At 43.3% G+C, this 19,712-nt stretch overlaps 1 protein-coding gene across 5 annotated transcripts in view; it reads right to left on the bottom strand.

Annotated features, from left to right (window-relative positions):
* The window catches only part of MAPKAP1 (mitogen-activated protein kinase associated protein 1), an 88,711-nt gene that overhangs the window by 35,922 nt on the left and 33,077 nt on the right, over nucleotides 1-19,712 (bottom strand). For all 5 annotated transcript variants that reach the window (XM_017810337.1, XM_017810336.1, XM_017810338.1 and 2 more), the window contains 3 exons: nucleotides 15,189-15,361; nucleotides 11,231-11,407; nucleotides 3,271-3,380 (listed from right to left, as the gene is read on the bottom strand). In XM_017810337.1, the coding sequence (XP_017665826.1) occupies nucleotides 3,271-3,380; nucleotides 11,231-11,407; nucleotides 15,189-15,361 (460 nt within the window). The remainder of the gene's footprint in view (nucleotides 1-3,270; nucleotides 3,381-11,230; nucleotides 11,408-15,188; nucleotides 15,362-19,712) is intronic.

Genomic DNA, 19,712 nt, shown 5'->3' on the forward strand with positions numbered 1-19,712 from the left:
AAGAAAGGAAAATTGCAAGGAACGTGGAATAGTTTGAACAGTTTGCAATAATTCTATCTAAACAGAGCTAGGTACAGTCAGAATATTGCTTCCATTTTTTCAGGTGCCTTTCTATGAAGCAAAGGTTGTATCCAACTTCTGTCTCCTACTAACCTGTATCTTCCTGCAACAAATAATCTTTACTGGCTGAATAAAGTATTTAGGTGAAACTAATCTAGTGTTTTAGCCCTGGTCATGCTGAACAAACCCTTCCTAACTGTACAACAGGAATTCCCCAAATTCTTCCTCACCCAAAATAGCCGACCTAGGTTTGCACTTTCCTCTCAACTTAGGACCAGTTTGAAAAATGTCCTGTAAGTCAGTGGTGAAAACAGGTCAGAAAGCAACTGCTTCTACCAGTGCCTGAAAACAGCACAAGCTGTAACAATAATACATTAATTTGTCCTGGGAGGGCTGGTCTGGAGGCCCATTGAAAACAGGCAGAAAAGCTCATGGGCATTTCAGCTTTATTTAACTATTCCAAAAACTTTAAATAAACACGTTCAGTCTATTTTTGGTAACGACTTTTTAAAAATCAGAACAATCAGCTTTAAAGGAAGCATTGCTGAGTGAGGAGAAATGCTTCCCCTAAATTATGTCTTATCTTTTATTCAGAACTTTGACATCCTAATCCACTGCTTAATAATGACCTGAACCACCCTGGCACAGGCCCGTGCTGTGCTAATGGTCTGATCTGCAATTCCATTTATCCCTGCATCTCCCAGTGAAAGTGAGAGGCACATCCTCTCCAATTACAAAGAATCTGGTGGTAGATGAGGAACAATGACTGCTCCTACTCCTGCTCCAGTCTCTCTGTGTGCACGGTGGTGGCATCCTGGGTTCTCCCTGCCCTCAGCCCAGCAGCATTCCCAGCTCAGGGCAGATGGGTCCTGCCTGGATCCAGAGGGCTGTGTGGGCAGGACCCCTCTGTGCACTCAGCTGCAAGTGCTGCTGCTTTTAAGATGACAGCAAGATCCTCCTAAGCCCCCCTGCCCCCCAGGCCTGATAAATCACACTTGTGAGTAAGGGAAGTAATGGAGAATAAGGGAAGTTTTGGACAAGGGAAAACAATTCTAATAAAAATTTCTGATTTACCAATTTAACACACAAATACCTGATCTGAGGAGGCCCTTCAGCCACATGCCAGTATCACAGGGCAGTTCCAATAACACATCATGAGTGCTCACCAGCAGTTAAATTTATGAAACTCAGTAATTTGGGAATTCTAGCAAGAGCCTTCCCAGAGTGAGCATTCTGCTCTCAGTGACCCCAGTGCATGGACCTTCCAGCTGCAAGTCGGAATTCTGGCTGTATCTGGACACAAGTGTAACCAAAACCTGCAAACACCAACTATTCCAAAAATCCAATCACACGTTCCCATGGAAATATGCCTGTAAGTAACCAAGTGGTTTGTAGTTGTGACTTCCACTGTGGTTATAACCTCAGCAGGGGTGCTGGTCATATTTCAAAGAGGTGAGATGTCACATGGATAATTTATAAAAAGTAAATTTAAATGATTTCTTATATAATTAACCCCTGCAGCTGACACACACATGCCTACATACTCTGTTCCTGCAAAGGGTTCTGAGCAGGAGGGCCAAGGCAGCAGAAGTGACTGTATTAGCTGAAGGAACAAATGCCAGGTCCATTCCTTCGCTAAACCACTGAGCAAAAGTAACAAAATTAAAGCAGAAACAAATTTCAAATGGATAAAGAGTAAAACATCTGTTACACGAAGGGAGGAAGCAGTTTAAAGACTGAGCTAAGTGAATCCTTTAGCGACCTCCCTTCAGGGAAGGGAAATCTGACCCCAGGAAATAAATAAAAGTCACCCAAAAAGTGAACAAAAGAGGTGTTCGAAAAAACCCCACCACCATTCATCGCCGCTAACGACTTGTTCATTATGAGTGATGATGGATAAAGACTTCTCACGCTGAGATGAAATCAAGATTTATATGCATTGTTTCCTCTCCCAACTTGTGGGAAGATCATCATCATTTAATTCTATCTCTGCGGCCAGTGATGGGCATCCAGAGAGCTGGTTATCACACGGCGCAGTCAGCTGGCAAGGGCCGGGACGTGCCGTTGGCACATCTGGACGGCGGCGCCGCAGCCGAGGGTGAGCGATGGCTCCTGGCCACCCTCCAAATTGCTGCAGACTGGCGGGGCTCCTCTCCACCCCCACCAGCACTGCTCCTCTCAAACCCCCCCCCCTTTTTTTTTTACGAGAATCAGATTTTCATTGCTCCATTCAATTGCTCTTCTCTGCCATTTTTTACAGCTCTTATCGTTCCCTTGGAATATGGCCTTGAGACAGCTCATCCGTGTCCTTCACTGTGTTATCTCTTCTAACTTTTATTAAAACTTCAGCTCTCATCTGAAGATAGCTAATTAAATCCATGACAGATTATACACGCGTTTAAAAACTGCACTGAACTACTTTTTCTAAAGAGAACAGGGTTTATTTTCTTTTCCCATAGTTAAAACTGAGGGTGTATAAGGAGGTTTCATTCATTTACAAAGACAAGATCCTTATCTTTCCCCACTATATAGATGGGTTTATATTAAAGTTCCTTTGTTGCGTGACAAGACTTGGTGCAATTTCTCTCAGTAATTATTTCTTGTTGCTGGAAGGATCTCTCAGCCTCATACTTTTGAAATATATACACTAACATATATGTGAATGCACATCTCCCCCCAGAAAAGAATTGCTCTAAAACAGAATTGCAAGCACTGTACATTTTCTTTTTTTAAATCCTGATATGCCTTAACTGTAACAGCACTACTCGGACAACATTGCAGAAAGTAAATTTTTCTTTTTCTCTACAAGTAACGACAAATCCTTGAAATTATTTAAAATCATACTAAGCATCATTTTCTTACATAAATTAAAAGTATATATACAAACTCTACCATGGGCTGGACTCACTGTACTTCTACCCATCATCCCAAATTACCATGAGCTGGACTTGAATGCAAATGGCTTTGTTATTATAAATAAATATTTGCAGGAATGGATATACTGCTCTGCAGCAAACATTATGCAGCTCCTGCACTGTCAGCTTTGTGCCAGCATTGAGAACACAAACCTGTGCACAGAACTGCTGTGAGTGGGGCTGGGACATAACCCCCCCCCAAACCTGTGCAGCATTCACAACAATTAAAAAGAGATATAAAATATGCTCGTGGAGAAAACAGCTTGCCCTCTAGAAAATACGATAAACAACCCACCTGAGCCTCTCTGTGATCCCTTCCTTCTCTTTAAGGCCTTTTGTAAGATATCCTTCATGGTGACCTTCATACTGTCCACCTGAATAAGTGAGAATCCATGAGCAGCATTTCTGCAAGACAGATGCACACGCAGTTTTACAAAACAATCATCACCGGCAGCTCCCGCAGTCCTCGTTAGCTTCAAGCAAAGCACTCGTTAGCACACGGTTAACGAAGATGGGCTGGAAAGGGAAGTTAAAAGCAGAAACTGAGCAAACTCCCTTAGCAAGGCAAAGACAAAACCAGAGAAAATAGATTGCGATTCGAGGGGTGCGTGGATTTTCCTAATTTATTGTTATTTTTAATTACTTTGTGTTCAGCATCAGAGAGAAAGATGAGCCAATGTACCTGGGGGGCTCCTCAGCCCCTCAGTATGTGTCTGTGGAGTGTTTTACAGCACATAACACAGCAGCAGTTTGCAGTGGCATTTTTATCCGTGTCCCACACATAACAAACCATTAGGGAGAAGTGGCAGAACAGCCCTCAGTGAGGTGACAGCAGCTTTGCAGCACTATCAAGGTATTATTTCAATGCATTATTTTAAACCTAAGTAAGGGGCTTTCTTTGGACACATTTTTGTGAATACAATGGCACAAAATCTCCCATAAAGGTCCATGGCAGTGGGTCCTTGTCCTGGCCATTGCCTGTGGGAGAGGACTGCAAAGAGCACAGGGATGGCTGTGGGGGTACTGCTGCCAAACACTGAGAGGGCACCACTGGGGAAGCAGAGAAAATGACAACGTAATAGAAGAGACACTGGATGAGCATGTCAGTGAATTTTGCCCCTTAGCCCTCGCAGTCAGTCTCGGCTCGTGTCAGTAGATGTCACTGCAGACAGTTCCAGGGAAATCCGAGAGCTGAAGGCTCCCACTGGAGAGACTGCTCTGCATGGAAAAAAATGGTTTGCAAAGCTATTTGGGCAGGAGGAGGAGCTTTGTATCTGGCAACCAGGAATTTTAATCAGGGAGCAGAGCTCTATATGAACATCACAGCTGGAATATTTTTAAAAGCAACTGGCAGTCAAAAGCAATCTGAGCAACACAAGTATATCCTGAAAAACAAGCCCACATTACTACATGTCACTTTGAGACACAAATTCTGGGACCAGAGGTTGGAGGTCAGGTCACATCATATGTAGCACCCCCAGCCCACACTGGGATGGACAGATGATAACTCTGAGCCCTCAGCACACGCCGAGGAGCGCTCGGAGCCGCTCAGGGGGCCTGACACTGGGGCCAGGAACCCCCTGCCTGGGCACGTGCTGGCCACAGCTCACTGTCCTGCAGCCACTCATGCTCTGGGGGCCATCAGCCCAGCCCAGCTCTGAGCCCCACAGAGATGTCCCCCATCCCTGGTGTATGATGTCGTTTCCCTCTCCTTAGTTGTGCATTGGTCTCATCTGAATTTCATTTTCAATTCCCTTTGTTCCTGGCAAAATGAAACTGCCTAAAAGCCCCAAATTTATGTTCTCCAGACCATTTATTATTTATAACTCTATCTTACTCGTCTTCAAACCAAATATTCCCAACCTTTTCATGCACCTACTTTCCCTCTGTTCCTGCCGTGTGTTCAGTGCAGCAGGAGCAGAACTGAGCCCGTTGCTCCACAGGAGGAGGGAGTGACACTGCTGTCCTGGAACAGCCCCAGGGCACAGGGCCTCCAACCAACACTGTGCAGTGAGCAGAGACCTTCCCAAGCCCTTCACTGAGGAGCAACTCTCCCCTGAAGTGCCATGGAGCCCCACGATGTGCACGAGCACCACACAACACCCATCCTTCGCCCAGCAGTGCCATGGCTGATCCCTCGCTCCCCAAAGGCCTCACAGCTCCAGTCCCAGTTGACCTGCTGAGTGAGGTTCAGTGGATTTTCAAAAGTGAAAAACCTCTTCTACAATTATAATTACAAAAAGGAAACTAAACTACCTCTGCACTTTAAGCAACACAATGCTTGTCAGTGAAGTTCTACAAGAAAAGCCCTGCACACTGGACTGGGCCGTCCCAACAGCTGGTGCCTCCAGGTAATTCATACAGTGCTCTGCAACACTGACAGCAAGTTTCCAGAGAACTCCAACCAAAACACAGGGAAATAAATTAAAATACTGCAGGGGAAAAAGAAACAAAAAAGGCAAAGGAAGTCCTCCAAAACCTGCTATGGCCAAAACAACAGTCACAATTTTCTCCTTAGTACACAACGCTTTTCAACATTTTTTGCCCCAAACAGAGTAGGAACTGCAGCCCCCACCCCGGAGCAGCCCGGGTTCCTCCCAGGCACAGAGCGTCCAACAGCAGAGAGCCCCAGCTCAGGGCCACTCATGGATTGGGAACATCCTGGAAATGGAAGATTCCCTTTCAATTCCTGACACTTCAGCTGCTAAAGAGCACAGGCTGCTGTGATCTGCTCGTGTTCCGGGCCATCCCAGCTCGGCTGATTCTTTCCATTGAGCAGCTGGCCTGAGAACTGTCAGACTGATTTCCCTGACACTCCATTACTAACCCCTGCCTGAGCCAGGGCCATTCTTTGCCTCAGAAGCTGGATCTCATCCCAGAACAATCTTTAAAAGTTTATTTTACTGATCAAAGCAAAATAAGAAACGCTCTGTGTTTTACTATATTTAGTGTGGGATCCGTAAGCGAACCCTTGGCAGGAGCAGTGAAGCTCAGAGCGCACCCGCTTTGGTGAACTCTTGGCTATTTGCTCTGGAGCAGAGCCAGAGGGTCCCAAACCTGTCCCAGTTTAGCCACTCGACTCTCCCTTCCCCTGCCCTGGCTCGCTCAGCGCTGGTTTCCCTCTCACAATGCACCAAGGAACATCAATTCAACATTTCAGCACTCGGCAAACCCACACATCTGAGCCGAGGGTGGATTAAAGCCCAGACCAAAGAGCTCCTGCCGTCATCCTGGGGCCAGGCCAGCGTGTCAGAGCACACTTCCTGTGCTCAGAGAAGCAGCCCCACAGAACCATAGAACAGTTGGGTTTGGAAGGGACCTCTGGACATTATCCAGTCCAACCCCCTGAAGCAGATGACACAGGTGGGTTTTGAATGTCTCCAGAGAGGGAGACTCCACACCCTCCCTGGGCAGCTGTTCCAGTGCTCTGCCACCCTCCATGGAAAGAAGTTCTTCCTCATGTTGAGATGGAATTCTTGTGGTTTAGTTTCTGGCCACTGTTCCTTGTCCTGTCGCTGGACACACCATCAGGGTGTCCCAGAGCCACGCTCTGCACCAGGTTGTCTGGAACACCACTGATCCACCACACCCTCCACTGTGTGACCAGAGCACAGGAAGCTCTGCTGGAGAAACACACACCAATCTCACCTTTCCACACCCCGGTGCACTGCACTGACCATGGGCATGGACTGTCCTCACTCAGCCCAGTCCCAGCATATCCTTAATTGCAATTACAAACAACCTGTTTTACCTCACTCTGCTAAGGTGTGATACCTTTATTTTAAGTGAACACACTGAAAACAGGACAGACAAGCAGATGCTGGTCAATCAATTAAAAGTGCTGCTGGCAAATTGGAAGCCAAAGAAATTCCTTAGCTTGTATTTTCTGTCATTTTGCAAAAACATACCTGGGTGACAAGGTTAAATCAAGCAAAGGAAATCCCTGGCACTTATCATCCACAGGCATTACTGATAAATTGTGCAGTGGAGGAATAAAGGATTACCTTCTGTATTTTTTCATTACACTTTTCTTTTGTTACAGAATACATAAATCCATTGTGGCACAATGTAATATGTATCATCGTGCTACACCTGTGGACGTTTCATAACGGCTGCCATGTCTGTGCAGTCAGGAATGATAAGTGAACCACCCGTGAATGTTAATGATAGTGATCATTCTGCGGTAACTTGGCTTTCCATCTTCTTTTACAGCCTCGGCGCCGGAGCCAGGGTGGCAAGGTTCAGGAGAGGGAGAAGGAAACAGCAGCAGAGGCAGGAGCTGACGCTGGGCTCCGCTGGGGGCACGGAGCTGAGGTGCCATGGGAACAGGCAGGGTCCCTCCACGGGCTCCATTCGTACCACAGAATAAAACAACCAACACTGGAAGGACAAAAGGCTTCTGTTCTGAACGAGAAACGAACTTTTCCAAAAGCTCCTTTCCGATCTGGAGCGATTTTTAAAACTGTTGGTTGGTTAGATTTTTTTTTTTAATGCAGAAGTGGAATTTATTTTCCAGAAGTGAAATTTATAGCACTTAAAGCTCACTGCAAAACCAGCTGGCATGGCTGGAAGTGCCCAGGAGTGACTAATAACGATTTCCACTTGATCAGCACAAAGTCAGAGTTAAGACTAAAAATCCCAGCTGACGCAATAGACTTAACTTAAGCTGGGTAATTTTTAAGATAAAGTGCACAGTGATAGGAATCAGAACTATGCCAGCCATAATTTTTCTTCTGAGCCTAAATGATCTGCTTTTGTGCATCTCAGGTTGGTCTTGGATAGCTCTGTGTGCTACTGAGTTTAACTGGCTGCATTTTGACACCTCTGTAACTGTCCTTAGACCTCTGACAAGCCATTTGACCCCTTTCTTGGGGTCCCACCCCTCCCTCTCCACTCTGCTGGGAGCCACCTTCTTAATTTTGGCACCTACACTAACTATCTTAAATTTGCATGCCATGAATATTCTAAACTGTACTTTGGTGATTACCCACCTCCCTGTAACAAACTGGGAAGAGGCCTTTTGGGGAGAGCTTCTGTAGTCCAAGGAAAAACACATTTCAGAGCTTTGAGCTGAATTTGTAAATGCACATTTTAAAAAGGTTTCAAATCTTAAACTATTGGGTATGGCAGGGGTGCTGCTTTGAAAATTTGTATATAATAGTCAAAGCAATTTAAGCATAATATCGAAACAGAAAAAAAGTGCTACAGAGCAGAGGATCTGCATGCCAAATTTGCTCTGTGTGCCAACTGGCAGCTGAGCCACAGCTCCTCGAAACACCACTAGACTGAGTGTGTCAAGTCGCAATAATAAAATTTCCAAGGGAGAAAGCCCTAATGATGGTACAGATTTATTTTAAGCCTTTCAGGTATGATCTCACCATCTCAAGAAGTCCATATTTCCATGGATGTGGTGCTTTGTTTGCCTCCTCCCGACAAAGGCCCTCGCCATCAGAGCAGGCTGTGTGCGAGCAGCGCGTCTGACATTGCACACAGCTCTGCTTTCCACAACAGCCACCTTCCAAAAACACAACTCGCTAGACTAATGGGCAGGGAGAAGCCAGAATGACTGCCCTCCGTCTTCTCCTTGTGTAACTTTGCCAGAGTCCTTGGAACTTGCCAAATTCGGTCATGCCTGCTTAGCTTGCTCGACTGATTGTGCCAGAAAAGAAAATAAGACACAGATGTATTTGAGCTCTTTGAGATGCCAGTAAGAGCGACAGCTAATGGCTTCATTTCGACCCTCCCCTACCAGCTGGGCACAGGTGGGGGGATAATGAGGTCCCTCTCCCTAATCAAACTCAATTATTTACTACTCTGTACAGCCACAAAGACATTCACATCCAGCTCTGAATATAAACTGCACTGTGGGCTACTTCCAGCCACTGCCTCTGGGTATTTATAACTAACTCAAGTGGCTCAGAGTTTGCCTTGGCAGGAATTGAAGTGTATAAAGTTCTGCAAACTGTTTCTGCTCAAACATGTCCTGCTGAAACGGGGTCCCTGGCGGGGTTCCACCGCTGTCAGCTCGGCAACCGCACAACCTCTGAACGTCCGTCCAACACGGGACAGGGAGAGCGGAGACGAAACACGGCTCCAGCACGGAGCTTCTCACAGGCATCAGCATCCTTCAGCAGTGACTCAATATTAATAAACATCACAGGTCACAAGGCTGACATGGCAGCAGCTGAAATACTTCAGCATGAGAAGGAAAAAAAGAGATGCGAAATACAAAATCACAATTACGTGCACCAGTAGGGTGACAGGGGAGCAAGAAGACATAGAAATTGCAAAAAATCCCTACCAAAATAAGACAGTATGCACATTTAAACTCCCAGAGATAAGAACCTTTTGATCAAGAGAAGATCAAGTAATTCTCCATTCTAGGTGACACATTAAAAATCCTAATTTCAACCTATTTACACAGGAAGCAAAAGTAAATTCAAATTAACAGGAACAACCAAACTGACCCTTTTGGAAGAGCACTGCTTATGATGCAGTTGCCCTATTTCTCCTCAGCAGCACCTCCCAGGCTATATGAAAGCTCCTCACATCAGCATAAAGGATAGTAAACTAAAAGATTTTGCATTTCTTTCATAGGATCTGCAGCTGGACTTTAATCCTGCTCCAAGCTCCAGCCAGAGCACTGCTGGCCAGGCCAGGATCCCATCAGGGCTCTGGGCTCACACAAGAATGTTGGTTCCATCTCCCCCGAGCCAGCCTCCAAACTCTGAACCCACATGTGCTCCCTGCATTGAATTCCAGTCCCAATTCAGGGGGTGACTGCGACCCCCAGACCAAAACGGGCCTCAGTGCTCCTGGGGAGGCTGCTGTGCTTCCTCCCTGCACCCCCTCCTCACCACTGCCTCCACCTTCAGTAACTTACTGTAAACACTGGGGCCACAATATTGTATTTCCCAATGTCCCAATGCAGTGGAACAAAGTGAACGTGGCCTTTGGGAATACACACGGGATTGCTGACAATGGCTTTCAGTTGGATGCTTTGGACCATCTCTAAGAAACACAGTATATAATAAAAAATATAAAAACTAATTAAATAGGGCAGATTTTTTTTAAATGTCTGATTATTCACAACTGGAAGCAGCTGTAGTATTAAGAAATCTAGGTGTTGTCCAATAACCAGGAAAACTCTATTAGCATTTTCATTTTGAGAGCTCCAAATATGAAATATTTTTCCCAAGTAAGAAGTAGTTTATGCTCCTGGTATTTTGTTACAGTAATTAAGGCCTTCTGATGGCTTAGAAGATTTTTCAGTCACAAATAAAGAAAAATAAAAGTGATCAAGCACAGTATGTATCCCTACTTCACTGATAAGAACAGAGCAAATTCTTCTTGAGCTACAAGCCAGACAGCTCAAGTCTCAGGGGTGGATGGGGTCTTCCTCAACAAAATTCTTTTGGACTTTGAAGAGGAATCTCCAGTCCTATTCCAACTGGCATGCTTGGTTACTGCTCATTTCTCTCCTCAACTACTGCATTGTTATTAAGCCACTCAGCAACTATTTGTTCCAAAATCACTTGCTTTTTTAGTCCACTAACCAGTCTGAAAATACAAATTCACTACTTTGTCTATTGGGCTTTGAAAGAAGAATTTGAAATCTCCTGTGTGGAAAACCAAATACCATGAATACACCTTTTTTTTCCTGCTAAAATTCAATACACTTTTCCAAAATAATTAAAAGTCCCTTGCAAGATCAGTTCTTAATGTCTGTTGAAAAGGGCTCTGGATATCCAACATGAATGACTTTGTAATTTAAACTCTCTGAAGCTGTTACATCTTTTCCAGCCTAAATGCTCTATGATTCTATACACATTATTTCATTTATTATTCAGAACAGATTTTTCATAAATAAGCAGCATGGCTGGAGCAAAATGAAGATTATGAACTCAGATATTGTGCAAATTCCAAATATTTTCTAGTGAGAGTGCAACAGCTCAATGTTCTCCACTGATCACATGCAGAGGGGCTGATTTTCTTCTCTGCTGTTTCAGACCCCCTGTGATGGTCTCCCCTGAGCTGTGCCAGCCACGTTTGATTTTCCACCTGCCTGGTGACAGAGCCCAGAGTGGGGCATCACCCGCGGAGAGGGGCATCACCTGTGGAGCTGGGCATCGCCTGCAGAGCACCCCCATACAGGCAGCCCCCGAATTTTGGTAACCCCAGGTGAGGGAAGGCAGAGCAGCCCCCAGGCTGGAGGTGTCCCGGGGCAGAGCGGTCCCAGCCCGTCCCGCACTCACATGCGCACGAAGAGCGACTGCTTGGCCGCCAGCCCGGGCGACGAGTACTTCTCCACCAGCGCCAGGGTGCTGAACCCAAACTTGTGGATGGGCTCGTTGGAATCCAAGGGGGGGAAATCCGTGTCGACCTCCCCGTCGTCCTCGGCGATGTGCAGGCAATAGGCATTGACGTTGTCACTGCAAACACACAGAGCAGGTCAGTGAGACCCCCGGCCCAGGGCAGCCACCGACCACCAAACACTGGGGCAGAGGCACCTGCACGGGAGGAACACCCTGAACAGACACTGATGACACCCACAGAACATGGCCCAAAAGTCCCAACGTATCTTGCTGCCATGTGAGTTATAGCAAAAGTAGTCAGCCTTCATCATTAACTGCACTACAAGCAAGAGCTGACAGTGATTAAAATACACTAAAGTCCATAAAAGTTTCATGACTTCATAAAGCTGGGAGTCGTATTTCTCCATTTGTTAAAATTTATTTATTTATTTATTTATATGTTGACTACATTTCAGAACTAAAGGTGAACAAACAGTCTGTGATTTTTCACAGATCAAACAACTGTGAAAGTTTAGGGTCTGTAGGCTGGAAAGGCAGAGAGTGCTCTCAGGCAGGTAAACAGGGTCATGAACTACTGGAAAAGTAAAGTATCTGTCCAACCCAGCAGCAATGATTAGCAGAAAAGTTACCTTTTCTAAGTGTCTAAGAAGTCCAGTCACTAAAGGCAGTTAAGAATTAATAAAGACCAACAAGCAGGACTAACTAACACAGAAAGTTGTAACAGATACAGTGTGGGAAATAAAGAGCTGAGCCTCTTTCTTTACACAGATGAAAAGCCCACAGGGAAACAACTATCTATAGCTATCAAACAGGTATTAATCATAATTTCCTAACATTGAAATCTATTTCAACTGTCACTTCAATTTAAATTATTGACCCAAAAATAAGTATTCTTTCTAACTGTAAACTTGCCAGCACTCAGGCCTTTCCCCAGCCACGCAGAAGAGCTGGAGGTGCACGTGGCAGTGCATCTCTAAACTCTGCAGTTTAAATTCAGAGTTTTAATTGCATGATTGATGCTTAAATTAATTAATTGTAAAGTGTATGCTAATTGTTTAATTGGTCGCTTGATCTATATAGATCATTTTTTGAATTAAATGAGTTGATTTACAAAGTTTATTGATTGGATGTGACAATGAATTATTTCACTGACTACCTGATTTGCAGTTTTCTCAATTAATTCACAAACCTTTGGTTGCAACTGTGCTTTATTGAGAGTGCTTAGTCCAGGTGATCTATAGGCACCTTGTCATGACTAAGACATTTATTATGGAAAACAGGGAATAATGATGCATTGCTGTTAATGTAAGCTGCAAATTTGCTAACAAAAAGGTATTTCAGCAACATTCATTACTCTGAATTTTGAAAATTCTGAGATACTAGTGAAGAAACTTTCCTGAGCTTCTGGACTGTTATGAAGTCCTGGAACACTGATGCAGAATTAATTTTTAACTTCTAGAGTGCTAGAAAAAAGAAAGAAACTTTTGGAGGAATGGGTAAAAGGCAGTGCTGGGAGAGAATTGGGAAGCACTGGGCTTGGAGCCACAGCCTGGGGCCGTGTGTCTGCACCGTGGCCAGGCTTGTAGGAACAAGCCAAATAAAAGGCCACAATAACTCATATACATCAGATTCTGCTCTGTAATGGGAAATGCCTGGCATGATTTTTGGATCTTTCTCTTACTCTAGTTAGATTTCTATGAATCATAGAATCAGAGCACAGTTTGAGCTGGAAGGGAACTTAAAGCTCATCTCCTTCCATCCCCTGCCATGGGAGACATTGTCAGTTAAATCCCATAAAATAAAGGGGTTACAAATGTCTTCAGTGATGGGCTGGGCTCCTGAACATTAACACAGATATTGTCACAAATGGTCGAAAAACAGAAGTCCAATGGGTAAAACTTCTGCACCTTGAACCTCCATCAGGCTGAGATCAAAGTCAGGAACAAGCTGAGCACAACAACTGAGAGATGCAACAGCATCTAAAAATAGCAACTGTATTTGAATTGTGCATCTCACTATTGATTTCTTCCTAGAAGGAGATTTGGTTTATTTTTTGCAGGCAGAATCATTCCAGCATATCTTTTAAGGGCTGGCAAGAGAAAGGCCCACTGGGTTCCAACCCAAGTTCATGTGTAAGAGGCCAGGGACAGGGTTGCTAACACTGTCAGTGGTTCCTTGTATCGAGACTGAATACAGACAAATATAATACAATTATAATAAAAAAGGCAGCCTAATTGAATACAGAATGCTCTCAAAGCTGTCAACTAGTGCTCACTCACTTCATACTTTTATACCTACCTTTTAGGAAAAAGAATTAAGCAGTAATTTATTATTTTCTTAAAGACAGAGGGGTTGTTTTTTTAATTACAAAGTCTACAATCTCCTCTCTACTCTCACACAGTGTCACTAATAGGTACAGTTGTCACTCCACATGCCTCATATACCATTTCTCAGGCATTCTCTGTATGTATTTCAGTGCAGTGTCACAATGATCCCCATTTTGTCTTTTTACACTCTCACCTGACTGAATCAGGAACAAATGGCCAGTGTAGAATGGGCACCCTACACGAGCTCTTTCCTTACTTGGAATATGAGAATTAGGTTATAGTTAAATCAATCCTTGCTCCAGGAGTGGCAGTCAGCAATGCTAAAAAAAGATGATGGAGACATGAGAAATAATTAAGAACCTACAAGAAAACAAACTACTTGGAATCTCAAGGCTCTGCCCCTAATCTGAGCATTTGTCCCCAGATTCTCCACTGCTGCTGTGTCTAACATGTGCTCTGGAGAACTCATGCCTCCATTATTTATTTTATTCTATCTGCCCTGAATTTGATTACATTGGACAGCCTCCTTGCTCATGATCACTCTTTGACACATCATAACATCTTATCCTTCAAGGCAGACAGTGAAATTCATTTCCTCCCACTGCTGCCTTTAGCTGTGGGCAGTGATGGTCCATGGAACACTCTCCTCATGTTCTGTCTGAGGTGTGCTGTGCTCCTGAAAAATATGTGTGTGTCCAAAGACTGACATTAATGTTGTCTTACTCATTAGAAAATAACCTAATCATACCTAAAGGACACTCTTTTGAACTTAAGATATAATGAACAGAAATTAATAACAGCAAATTAAATGGCACCGTCTGCGAATACTTTTATATTTCTTTTCCAGTGTAAAAAAAATAACAGATCAAATCAGTGTTTAACCTCAGAAACATCTCATCTGTCTGTTGAGAAGATCTAAGGGAAAACTTATATCCAAAGCAACAATATTCATGAAATTGTTTTCAAGAGGGGCTCTTTCCTGTGTGCCTTGTATCTATGGAACAGAAATCACCAAATATATTCTATGACCCAGCAAAACCAGCAGTATTTTACAGAACTGTTTTAAAACAAAAGCTGCTCAGGTGAGGGGCTCTGAAGAACCTGTTTATGCATCTCATGTCACCTGCCAAGATAAAGGAACAGCTCTCACTAAACACCAACAGTACTCCAGCACAGCAAAGGGACTTACAGAGGAGTTCTGGACTGTATTTGACATCTGGTGATCTCAGCCATTAAGAACACTACCCAAAAATAGATGGGACATGAAATAACAAATGCCTCTGTGATAACAAAAGACATAAGGTTTGCATTATTTTTCCATAGTTTTGAAGCTATGATTCATTTACAGATCCAAGGTTTCCCGCTGATCATTAACCAGCCCCCAGCAGTCAAATCAAAGAGCCATGGCTGGAGGTGCCCGTGTGCTGCTCAAAGGGAAACACCGACAAACGTGAAGGTGCTCTCTCTAAGATTTAGCTATCAAAACACTGACATGGAAATCCATTTCATTATGCAAAAAGGCTGCAGAGGAGAAATTCAGAGGTAAAGAGGTAGTAAAGAAAGAGCATTACTTCAGTTTGGGTTCCCGTCCCTCACTTGTATATTGCCAGCAGATGAGCCCGATCAGGTCGTGCACTTTGGCGTTGGCGATGGTCACCACTGTCATGGGCTGCAGCTTGTCTTGGCTTGTGTGCAGTGGGAGGTAGACATCAATTTTTTTGGTTGCCGTTGTACCAACATGGCCCTGTCGAGAAAGTGTATTTTATTAGAAAAGTGTGACAGAGTTAATACAAAATCTGGGCAGAGGGAACTCTCCTCAGCAGGAAAACTAAAATACGCTACTATGGCTTGAAAATGGAAGAAGCTTGAACATTTAAATTCCAATTCTTTCCCTGCTGTTTATCTGTAAAAAGGACATGAAATATTTGGCCATGATTTCACAGATTTTCATAAAGAGCCTGAACTTCACTGCAGGATCCCATGTTCCTGCAGGATCCAGAAAACCCCAAATACTTGCAGGATGGGGAGGAAGTCCCATCAAGCCAACCTAAGACTTCCAAACTGCACTACCCTTGTTTCTACATTTCTGCTCTTTTCTGCAGTTTTCCCCCACTACTTGAGAAGCTCTCAGCCCTCTGGAGGGAGCAGAACTACCCAGCTATCAAGGCTTGACCGTGGCTTGCCAAGAGAAGAACAAAATCTCACATACAACTGAGCCTGAACTGTTTGAAGACAACCAAGAAGAATTAATTAATACTGGGGTTTATTGGAACTTACTACATTAAAAAAATCTATTTGGCACTGTGGAGATTGACAGTTAAATAAACCATAAAATACACAGCAACAGAGAGATCTATAAAGTTTTTCTTACAAGAAAAAAATGTTTAATCCACTGCAGGTAGGACTGCAGCTTTAACCCAGAAATCTTTTAAACAGACAAAAGATTGCACATTCTGATCCCTTCTTCCAAAGCACCCAAAGTAACTCTCTGTCTCCATCTCTCTCCATACACACAAGGGCCTTGAGAGGAGAAAGTGTTTCTTGAATTAATCACTTGGAATTCTAAGTAACAGAATAAAAGGATTCAGTGCTATAAATCTATAATGAGAGCATAAAACAGGGAGTTAAATGCCATGTGCTAATTTCAATATATTGTTAAAAACCATTTGATCCTTCAGTGTGATTATAAATTAGAGAAGTAATAGGAATTTAAAGATTCAAGTTATTCATACTGGCATAGCTAAAAGTATTATTAAAATCCATTCCAATATAATGAATTTGTTTTTTAAGAAAGTATTTTTATAGTGCAGATACCTCCTTTTCCCACGTTTTAGGGTAAGAGGAAATTGGTTTTGCTCATTCAAAGGAGGGGTTAGGTTTGTAATAGAATATGGGACATTCCTTCACTCTGTTTGGATAAACCTTAACAAGCCTTTGGGAGAGCTCGTGTGCCCGGGACCCTCTGGGACACCACCCATGGTCTTCTGAAATCATGAACACAGCAGAGCTACAGTTGCCAAAAAACATAAGGGTATCTTTCTTCCTTGCAATCTCTCTTGCTTTTCTACTTCCAGGACCTTTTTGAAGAGTAACTAAACTGGTACCAGGTGATGAACTGCCTGTCTTTGCCCAGGTGCAGGCACCACCCAGGGACGCACACGAGGCTGTTGGTGACACTGTGGTGCTGAGCAGAGACACCAGAACAGGAGAGCTGGGGCTCAATGGATTGGCACGGGAAGGAGTAAAGAACAGCTACCCAGGAAACTAATGGGACTCCTTGGCATGCCAAGTCAGCTACATACATAAATCCAAGGAGGGCAGAATCGTAAGTAATGCTGGGTCCTGACAATGGAAAATCCAAGAAAAATGGACAACCAGATGTGAGAGTTGATGCCAAGGCTACAACTGACACACCCAGCGTCAAGCCAGGGAGCAGACAAACGAGGCAGGAACTGGATCTAACAACCAAAGGTTATCCATCAGCCACTGCACAGACAGCTGTTCGATGAACTAATAATCCAAACCATGTATTTATAAAATAACCCTGTTCAGGACCTTGGTCTCCAGCTATCACAAACCCCACAGTAACTCTCCCTGGGCTGCCTCTCTCCTTTGCCCCACACCATGTGGTACTTTGTGTTTCCTGTTTTTAACTAAACTTTTCCTTGTTCTTCCCCATCTCTCTCCCCAGTCTCCTCTACCTCCTCCATTAGAGCTATCCTTTTCTTTTACTCACAAACACTCAACAGGAACACCAAAATGACAGGTGACTTAAACTCATAGACCTCTGAGGATTCCAACCACCCTTTGAGCAAGGGGAGCAATCCCAACAGAGCAGGCCTGGGAGATGGCTCAAGGCACCACTGCTATACTCAAGGGCTTTAAAAAAGTGAGTGAAATATTTTTATTAATTAAAGTTCTGTAAAGCAGATTGCCATAAGGTATTAGAGAGGCTGAAACCTGAGATGTGAAGCCAATTAGACTTTCTAGCAGTCCATTGTCACATTGGGTGGGAAACACTGGTATGAACAGTGATTAGTCTCCGTGGCCAGGACTCTGAGCCATGCTGGATTTCACCAGAGATAACCCGTGGGTTTTACACAGGGCTGGAGTCTCCTCTCCAGGAGGAATCACTCAGCCCCGGACCACAGGCACTGCTACAACCATAATCACTTTCTGCTTCCAACTAAAAACTATATTCCAAGTGGAAATGCTGAGGAGATCCAGAAGATAAAGGACAATTACTGATATTCAAAGAGGCAGGATCAAACTTTATTAATAGATCCAGTATAAAATTCAATGGAAAATCTATTCAGGGCCAGGGGCCTTACCATTTGGAGTTTCCTTAATAGCCTCCAATAAATCTGGGAAGCATAAAGGGGCTGTTAAATTAACATTTTCCTGATCTGTCACCTGTGGCACAGTTAATTTGTCAAAAAATTCTTTTAGCTTGTCACTGGACACTGTATATTCTGACAAATGAAGTCTGGAATAAAATTGACAAAATATCTCGTTAATTTTCTAGGAAATCACAAATCTGATTCCATTAAGCTTTTATTGTTAGAAATGTTATATCCCACCAGTCCTTTAAGGAAGTGAGGAGTAACTGGATATACTGAAAATGTACTATAAATCATAGAAAATTTTTCAAGTATTTTTATTGATGGATTCTTTTAAGGTTCCTTGATGCTCTCCTACAGTATGTTAAATTTAAACAAAAATAAATATTTAAACTCTATCAATTCTTTCAACTCAAAATTTCCTTCTAAGATTTAAAATCAACTTTTAATCAAAGTCCAGGAGGGAATGTATCCCTCCCTCCCACACCAGATGATGTACATCTGATGTATATCGTGTGACCACTGTCCATTCCCAGGATAACTTACTCCTAAACATAGTTCTGAAGTACCTGCAGAGCAGGGAGCACAACTGTGTGTGCTGTGTCCTTCTCACTTTGCTCTGCTTCACCACACACCACGGCACAATATTAAAACAAAGTCCATAAACATTTCTGAGAGAAAAGTGATTGATTTTCAACACTAATAATTTACTGCCTCTTCCTGCACAATAGAGTTCTGTGACTAAATGTTATATCACTTTAAGATTAGATGTTCTAATGATATAATGCAAAGATTTTACTGAATCATTATTTAGTGGGAGTCATAAAAACCTCTTAAAATTAATCTTTCATGCACATCTAGCTTATCCAAAGTTAGCATTTAATTAGATGGCCTTGGCACGAATGAGCTTACTACTTTATTTGCTCAATCAGTATACGTCTCTTCAGTAATTATAATTAATTCAAGTCATTGACTCACCTCCCAGCAAACAACACTAAACACTGCACAAAATGGAAACAAATGCTTCTCCTTTCCCAAATGCAAAATGTCTTCTCACTTTTAAACTCAGTGAAATGTTTTTTGGTTTAGGTGACTCTGTAATCCAGCAATCACTTTCTGAACATAACTTACATATGTATTTAATCAACATACAGGAAATATATGAAGGAGAAAAATAGAAATATATTAACTCAGCATTTACAACACATACAAAAGTTCTAATGGATCAGAGCATGGATGTTTACAGCAACACAAGGGACCGTATTTTTCTAAGATGACCACTGAAAAGCATAATTTTCTAATTTTTTGACTTGAAAAAAATTAAAAAATTTAGACCAATTATTTCTTTACCAAAATAAGTGGAAATAAAACAGTCAGTCATATTAACTCATAAGCAAAACAGCTTTAGAGAGGCTGAGTAGACAAAGAAGGGTCATCTAAAAGAAAAGATGACAAATTTTTTTAAGTTTGGATGATCAAATACCTTAAAAGCCTTCAGTAAGCACATGGCAGAAACCCTCAGAATGAGGCACAATATTCCAGACCCGCTGGCACATGGCTCTGAGCAGACAGGTGGGAGCAGAGCAGGATGCTGAGCACACCCACGGCCCCAGCAGAGACCCAGGGAGTGGTGACGGGCACAGCCTGAGGTGTGGAGCACAACACAACACACGGGCACAGGCTGAGGTGTGGAGCACAACACAACACACGGGCACAGGCTGAGGTGTGGAGCACAACACAACACACGGGCACAGG

Source organism: Lepidothrix coronata, unplaced genomic scaffold, assembly GCF_001604755.1.
Source record: "Lepidothrix coronata isolate B3197 unplaced genomic scaffold, Lepidothrix_coronata-1.0 Scaffold28, whole genome shotgun sequence".
Lineage (NCBI taxonomy): Eukaryota > Metazoa > Chordata > Aves > Passeriformes > Pipridae > Lepidothrix > Lepidothrix coronata.